The sequence below is a fragment of the Dama dama genome, chromosome 2 (assembly GCF_033118175.1).
Source record: "Dama dama isolate Ldn47 chromosome 2, ASM3311817v1, whole genome shotgun sequence".
NCBI lineage: Eukaryota > Metazoa > Chordata > Mammalia > Artiodactyla > Cervidae > Dama > Dama dama.
The window spans coordinates 22,823,948-22,832,555 of record NC_083682.1 but is presented as its reverse complement, the minus strand read 5'-3'; the positions used below and the strand labels follow the sequence as shown (position 1 = coordinate 22,832,555).

The following is an 8,608-nucleotide window of genomic DNA, read 5'->3' as shown; positions in this document are numbered from 1 at the left end:
GGAACTGGCTTCTTGAAAAATATTTTCTAACTATGCATTATCCAATATTATTTTACAACCACCTTAGGAATTGATATCAGTAATTTCATATTTCAGATACAGAAACTGACTTGTAACTCAGTGATGTTGTTGTAACTACCATATCACTCTGACACTACATCTGTTTGAAACAAGTTTTCATATGTTCACAACCAGTGAATATTTAGAATTTCCATAGACCACAGGGAAATTTCATTTCAGAAGCAAAATACATCTCCAACTACAAAATGTGAATTCTACTGCTTACTATCTCCAAGATTGAGGTTCTCAGACTTGAATCTGCATCAGCCTCACCTGGGGACTGTATGATACACAGATCACTGGGCCCCATCCCAGAGTTCCTGACTTGGGAGATCTGGGATGAAGCCAGAAAATCTGCATCTCTAATGTCTTCAGGTGATGCAAGCAATGCTGGTCCACGGACTAGACTTTAAGACCCACTGCTCTAGGATATTTCAGAGACATGAATTTGGTAAAAAGTTCCGGATCTTGCCCCGTTTTTCTTCTCATCTCTATGACCTTTGAAACACTCAGGGTCTGGTCTTCCTCCCAAAACAAACAGCAGGATGAGGGAACATTCATCAGGAAGGATACCAGGATCACTCTGCTGGTCCCAAATGCTCAAAACTAGCTTCACCAAGCAGGGCAAGGAGCAGCCTTTCATGTAGTTCTTCTCTCCCATCCCCACAGGGCCCCCAACCAGAGGAGAATGGCCACAGAAAATCACTCTACAGTGACAGAGTTCATTCTTCAGGGTTTGACAGATCGGCCAGAGCTTCAACTCCCACTTTTCTTTCTCTTCCTTGGGATCTACTCTGTCACCATGGTAGGGAACCTGGGTGTGATAACACTGATTTGTCTGAACGCTCACCTTCACACCCCCATGTACTATTTCCTCAGCAACCTGTCCTTCGTGGATCTCTGCTACTCCTCTGTCATCACCCCTAAGATGCTGGTGAACTTTGTGTCCGAGAAGAACACCATCTCCTATGCAGGGTGCATGTCCCAGCTCTACTTCTTCCTGGTGTTTGTCATTGCTGAGTGTTACATGCTGACAGTGATGGCCTATGACCGCTATGTTGCCATCTGCAGACCTTTGCTTTACAACATCATCATGTCTCATCGAGTCTGCTCCCTGCTGGCAGCTGGGGTCTATGCCATAGGGTTCATTGGTTCAACTATGGAGACTGGACTCATGTTGAAACAGTCCTATTGTGAACAACTCATCAGTTATTACTTCTGTGAAATCCTCCCCATGATGAAGCTAACCTGCTCTAGCACCTACCATGTTGAGATGACAGTCTTCATTTTTGCTGTATTCAACTTCATAGTCACCAGTTCAACAGTCCTAATTTCCTATGCCTTCATCCTGTCCAATATTCTCCGCATCAGCACCACAGAGGGAAAGTCCAAAGCCTTCAGCACATGCAGCTCACACTTTGCAGCCGTGGGGATTTTCTATGGAACAACCGCATTCATGTACTTTAAACCCTCCACGGCCAGTTTCCTGGCCCAGGAGAACGTGGCCTCTGTGTTCTACACCACAGTGATCCCCATGCTGAACCCCCTGATCTACAGCTTGAGGAATAAGGAGGTAAAGGTGGCCATCCAGAAAACTTTGAGGGAAAAATTCTTTTGATACAAATGTTATGATTCTTTCTCAGTTTTAAAAATAACTTGTTATGATTCTCAGAGGGGAGCAATCCAAATGCTCACCCACTTCAGTTTGGAAACAGTCCCTTCTCTTCATGACTGGATGACTGCCCCTGCCTCCTTCCCTCTTCCTTCCCAACCCTCAGTTTCTTCCCATTTCTGTTTGAAGCCAGCTGATGTTAAGTTGGATGAAGCACAAGCTGGAATCAAGATTGCCAGAAGAAATATCAATAACCTCAGATATGCAGGCAACATCAATCTTATGGCAGAAAGCGAAGAACTAAAAATCCTCAGTGAAAGTGAAAGAGGAGAGTGAAAAGTTGGCTTAAAACTCAACATTCAAAAAACTGAGATCATGGCAACCGGTCCTATCACTTCATGGCAAAGAGATGGGGAAACAATGGAAATAGTAACAGACTTTATTTGGTGGCGGGGGTGGGGCTCCAAAATCACTGCAGATAGTGACTGCTGCCATGAAATTAAGAGATGCTTGCTCCTTGGAAGAAAAGCTACAACCAACCTAGACAGCATTTGAAAAAGCAGAGACACACACAAATACATGGCCAAGATAATAAATCAAAGATAATACTTCATCACAGAGGATCTGGCAGAAATTATTGCCACTCTTAGAAAAGTAAAGAATGCAGGGGTGGTAGGAGGACCTCATAATATGTCCATATAACTGACCATTCTGCCCTCTGCAAAAAAAAAAAAAAAAACAATAATTTGAAGGTAACAGTGGACTATTTAAACACAAACAAGAAGCAGTCCTGATAACAGGGGCTGTGTCAGATGTGGTATCTTTGCTAGATTCCATTTACTAGAGATTGCACCAACTCTCCAAATAATTCTTCTTTTAAGGTCTAGAATCCTATATAGAAACATACAATGCATTTATATGTTGATCTAAACAGTTCTACAGTCTTTCCCCATCTCTCAAGTCATTAACAATCTTAACACAAGATAGGATGATCATCAACCTCAGTGTGTCCAAAGCTTCCCATGGTCGGACTTGAGCCTTAGACTCTTGAAAGGAATACTGAAAAAATGATGCCCTGGGGGCTTCCCTGATGGCTCATTGGTAAACAATCCATCTGCCAATTCAGGAGACACTGGTTCAACCCACATGCCACAGAGTAACTAAGCCCATGCAGCACAGCTATTAAGCCTGAGACCTGCAACTACTGAGCCCATGTGCCACAACTATTGAAGCCCAAGCGCCCTGGAGCCCGTGCTACACAAGAGAAACCACTGCAGTGAGAAGCCTGGGTACCACAGTTAGAGAGTAGTCCCCATTCACTGCAACTAGAGAAAAGCCTGAGCAGTAAAGACCCAGCACAGCCAAAAATGAATAAATAAATAAAATTATTTTAAAAATGAAAAAAAAAAGAAGCAGAGACATTTCTTTGCCAAAAAAGGTCCATCTAGTCAAAGCTATGGTTTTTCCAGTAGTCATGTATGGATGTGAGAGTTGGACTATGAGGAAAGCTGAGCACCAAAGAATTGATGCTTTTGAACTGGGGTGTTGAAGAAGACTCTTGATATTCCCTTGGACTACAAGGAGATCAAACCAGTCAGTCCTCAACACAATCAGTTCTGAATACTATTCTTTGGAAGGACTAATGCTAAAGCTGAAACTCCAATGCTTTAGCCACCTGATGTGAAAAACTGACTCCTTGGAAAAGATTCTGATGCTGGGAGAGATTGAAGGCAGGAGGGGAAAGGGATGACAGAGGATGAGATGGTTGGATGGCATCACTGACTTGATGGACACGAGTTTGAGCAAGCTCTGGTAGTTGTTGCTGGACAGGGAAGCCTGACATGCTGCAGTCCGTGGGGTCGCCAAGAGTCGGACATGACTGAGTGACTGAACTACTGGCTGATGTTAAGTTTCATCTTTTCTCTGTTGAGAAGCTTTTTCTCTATTCTGACCCTTTGGCAAACTCTATTCTCTTAATTGTAATTTAACATATATTTTAAAATTTCACAGAATCAGAGAACTAACAGTGGCTACTGGGATAGGGGGTGGACCTGTCAGCCAGGGATTAAGTTCACAACTACTGTGTGTAAAATAAAGATGGAATAAGGATGTATGGTACAGCAGAGTGAAATAAACCAATTAGTTTATGGTGATTTTAAGTGTATTAACTACAAAAATACTGAATAACTTTGTTGTATGTCTGAAAGTAATAGAATATTGTAAATCAACTACCTTTCAATTAAAAATTAAACTTTCATCATTGAATTTTAGAGTCACTCACTGTTTAATTACCTTCTGAATAAAAAAGATTGCTCAACCCAGCTCCTACTTATTTGCATTTGCATGGGTGTGTGCTAAGTTGATTCAGTGGTGTCCAACTCGGTATGACCCTATGGAGCATAGCCTACCAGCTCCTTTGTCCATGGCAAGAATACTGAAATGGGCTGCCATGCCCTCCTCCAGGGAATCTTCCCAGTCCTGCTATGGAACCCATATCTTTTAGGTATCCTGCATTGGTAGGTGGGTTCTTTATCACTAGCTTCACCTGGGAAGCCATATTTGCACATGGGAGTACACAAAGCAGAGAGCGATGAAATTGAGAGTCACCAAGAAGTAATATTTAGAGCTTTCTCATCTAGACTTCCTCATCCATTTTCTTTGACTTCTCCCTACTTTTTTCTGCCCAAGAACTCATACCTAGTCCTTTTATGTGACTTTTTAGTCATGATAATAATAATTCCACCCACTACCATGTTTGGGGAACCTACTCTGAACCACCCAGCTCTTCTAAATGCTTTGTATGCCTTTTTTCAATTACACTTCACAATAGTTAGGTACCACTGTTTTCCCCATTTCACTGTGGAATTTGATGTAGTAAATTTCTCAAGGTCACATAGCTGGTAAACAAAGACTTGGGGGCTCAAACCCAAGTCTAAGTGACTCTGTAACCTGCACTCTTGGCTCTCAGTCATCATGCCCTTTGCTTTATGCTGTTGTTCCCTCTGAACAGCAATTAACCCTGCCCTAATTGTGCTCTTCCAATCTCAAATGTCTCCTATAATCAGTTCCTCAGATTCTCACCTTTCATCTTCCCTAATTTCTTCACATTTATCAGCAACTTCATTTTATAGCTAACTTTCCTGATGGCTCAAATGGTAAAGCATCTGCCTGCAAGGCAGAAGACCTGGGTTCAATCCCTGGATCAGGAAGATCCCCTAGAGAAGGAAATGGCAACCCACTCCAGTACTCTTGCCTGGAAAATCCCATGGATAGAGGAGCCTGGTAGCTATAGTCCATGGGGTTGCAAAGAGTCAGACATGATTGAGCAACTTCACTTCACTTCACTTCGTTTTATAACTAAGGAAAGTTTACACTAGAGTGACCAGCTCAGCAGTTCACCAGACACTTTCCCAGTTTTAGCTCTGGAAGCCCCCATCCTGGGAAACCCTTCTGTTCCAAAAAACCAGGATGACTGGTCAACAGATTACACATTGTTACAACTCTCTTCTCCTGCTTACCTCAGAGATCTACCACCTACCTCAGCCAGTAAATCCAGTGGCCTTGAGAAAAAGTTTCTCCCCACTCCTCTTGCTTTATTCCAATATGAAGGATACACATTTTAGACTTAGCAGCCTGATATAATGCATAAGATTGATAGATACTTCTTGTCATTTCTAGCTAATTCTGGTATTCTCTTGTATCAATCAGTGGTTTATTATCAGATGTGGATATAACTCCAGTTTTTTCAAGCAGAAAGGCAGTGAATAAGGGAATGACTTGCTTACAGCTTAACTAATGACTAGAGAAAGGGTGAGGCTACCTCCTAAGTGACTTCACAATAGATATGACCCACAGCTGCCACTATGACCACTGCCGCCATGTAAAATGGCCCTCATACTCACAAAATTGTTAATAAACAACTGAGCTCTGGGATAGAGCATCACCTGGAAACTTGTCAAAGATGCAAATCTGGGGTTTCTGCTGCCAGAACACAATACTTAAAGAAGCCCCTGTCCACAGTCACAGGTTGCCCCACCGACCTCACAACTCTTCTTCTGTCCCACTCCACAAGCACTCCACCCATACTTTGACACACAGCCATTCCCTGGCCATCCTTTGCTCTGGGGGTGAACAGCCAGCTGTGTGGTCTGCCTCCAGGGGATGGGACTTGGGAAGAGCCCTAGTGAATTATGAGCTCTTATATGACCTGAATACAAGCCTTTTGACATTGAACATCTTCCCCTCTCTGTGTCTTGTCTTTTCACTTCTTCAGTAGTCTATTTCCAAGAATAGAAGTTTTCATTCTTAAGCCCAGTTGTCATTTTTTGTCTTTTATGGTGGGTACTTTTGTGCTTACTTTAAAATCCCTTAGCCTATACCAACATCATGAAAATTTTCATTTTTCTTCAGAAGTTTTATAATGTTTGCTTTTACTCTTAAATCAATTATCTATTTAATTACAACCTTTTAATATGAAAAAAATTAACACATACAAAATAAAGAGAAGAGTTGTCTAAACATCCATATACCCAACACCTAGCTCAACAATTATCAACATTTTGTTCTTTGATTATCTCTGTGTCCACCCACCAAGGGGACTTCCCTGGTGGCTCAGAGGATAAAGTGTCTGCCTACAATGTGGGAGACCTGGCTTTGATACCTGGGTCAGGAAGATATCCTCTGGAGAAGGAAATGGCAACCCACTCCAATACTCTTGCTGGAAAATCCTGTGGATGGAGGAGCCTGGTAGTCTACACAAAGAGTCAGACAGGACTGAGCAACTAAACTTTCAAACTTTCCACCCACCAAATATAGTATATTTTAGCCATTGCATCTTCAGATATTTTTTGCTTATTCTTTTCCTTCCTGGACTCTAATTACACAGTTGTTTAGACCACTTGAAATTGTTCTACATGTTATTGAGGTTGTTCATTGTTTTTGTGTGTGGTTTAGTTTAATAGTTTCTCTTTCATTAATCTTTTCTTCTTCAATGTCTAACCTGCTGTTGCATGTGTGTGTGCTAAATCACTTCAGTCATGTCTGACTCTGTGGTCCCTATGGACAGTAACCTGTCAGGCTTCTCTGTCCATGGGATTCTCCAAGCAAGAATATTGGAGTGGGTTTCCATTTCCTTCTCCAGGCAGAATGGCCATTGTCAAAAAAAAATCTACAAACAATAAATACTGGAAATGGTGTGGAGACAAGGGTACCCTTCTACACTGTGGGTGGGAATGTAAATTGGTGCAACCACTGTGGAAAACTACTGTTTTCCTCTATACTTAGAGGCTCCTTAAAAAACTAAAACTAGAGTTACCATATTGCCCAACAATCCCCCTTTTGAGCATATATCTGGAGAAAACCATAATTTGAAAAGATACAGGCACTCCAATGTTCATTGTAGCACTATTTACAATAGCCAGGACAAGGAAGCAACTCAAATGTCCATCAATAGAGGAATGGATATAGAAGATGTGGTACATATATACAATGGAATATTACTCAGTCACTAAAAAGAATCAAATAGTGCCATTTGCAGCAACATGGATGGACCTAGAGATTATCATACTCAGTTAAGTAGGTCAGACAGAGAAGGACAAATAACATGTTATCACTCATATGTGGAATCTAAAAAAGAGTCCAAATGAACTTATCTATAAAACAGAAATAGAAAACAAAATGGTCATCAGGGGGTGCTGGAGGTAGGTATAAATTGGGAGATTGGGATTGACATATACACAACTATATATAAAATAGATAATAAGGACCTACTGTTTAACACAGGGAACTCTACTTAATACTCCATAATAACCTATATTGGAAATAAGTCCAAATAAGACTGGATATATGTTTATATGCATAACTGATTTACTTTACACCAGAAGACAATACAACATTGTAAATCAACTATACTCCAATAATTTTTTTAAATTTACAAATCCCTAGGTCAATTACAGAAACTTTGTCAAAAGTCATAAAGGCTAGCATACTCTAAAATCCCCAAAATAAATAAGAGTGTGCATAAAAAATAAATAAACTGTGCATTAGCAACATTTTCATACATGATATATGACTGACTATATTCTTGAAAAGTATATAATTTTTTCCACATATTTCTCTACAGAATGAGAATATATGAGTGAGGAGTTGTTATGTCTTCCTTCTTATGCCCCTCAACCTCCTGCCTCTCTAACACTGTTCATCTATGGGTGCAGCATCAGGGTGACAGATTTAGCATTCCTTATAAATTAACATTTCTTTACTGAAAATATATAGCTTGTTTTAATAAGATATTACAATATGATCTTAAAACCTCTTAAAATAAACTTTTAAACCTAGCTGATTATGCCTTATGGTGAGTAACTAATGATGAGTAACAACCATAGTGATAGCGACTGATGATGGTGTTGATGGTACTAGTGATGGTGCTGGTGGTGATGAGGATGGTGGTGGAATTATTGGTAGTAAAATATTTGGAAGGATGAACTAGACTCTAAGTTTCCCAAGCTGTGAGATGACTCTCCCAAAAAAAGAAATTAACACACGTGGGAGACAAAAAAAAAAAACATGATTCCCAGCAGAAGTGTAAACCAAGACTCTAAACCAAACTCCTTTACTAAAGTCTCCAGTCTCTGAAGTGACTGTATCCCAGAAGCTCTGCCCATATATATGTAAACAGACACCCAAGACTCCCAATCCCAAAGACCTATTATTCATGACAGTGCTGGTCCCTTTGAATAAATTTAGGAGTAGATATAAATCTATATGGTCCTCTCATATGCTGATATTTATTTACTAACTATTGAAACCAAGGCATCCTCTATAATTTCCAGGGGTCTCTGATCTGTTTTTCCTCAGCACAAGTAGTTAATTATGACTTAAAGCAGTTGTATGAGAAATATATTTCTTCCATGAACTCCCGCTTCTAATGCAGGCTGT

The 8,608-nt window shown here is 40.6% G+C and overlaps 1 protein-coding gene across 1 annotated transcript; it reads left to right on the top strand.

Annotated features, from left to right (window-relative positions):
- The first annotated feature begins 724 nt into the window (after nt 1–724).
- Nucleotides 725–1,678, top strand: LOC133066566 (olfactory receptor 8A1-like). The gene has a single exon (XM_061157774.1). It carries the CDS (start codon nt 749–751, stop codon nt 1,676–1,678), a length of 930 nt encoding a protein of 309 aa, XP_061013757.1. The 5' UTR covers nt 725–748.
- Nucleotides 1,679–8,608: the final 6,930 nt, after the last annotated feature.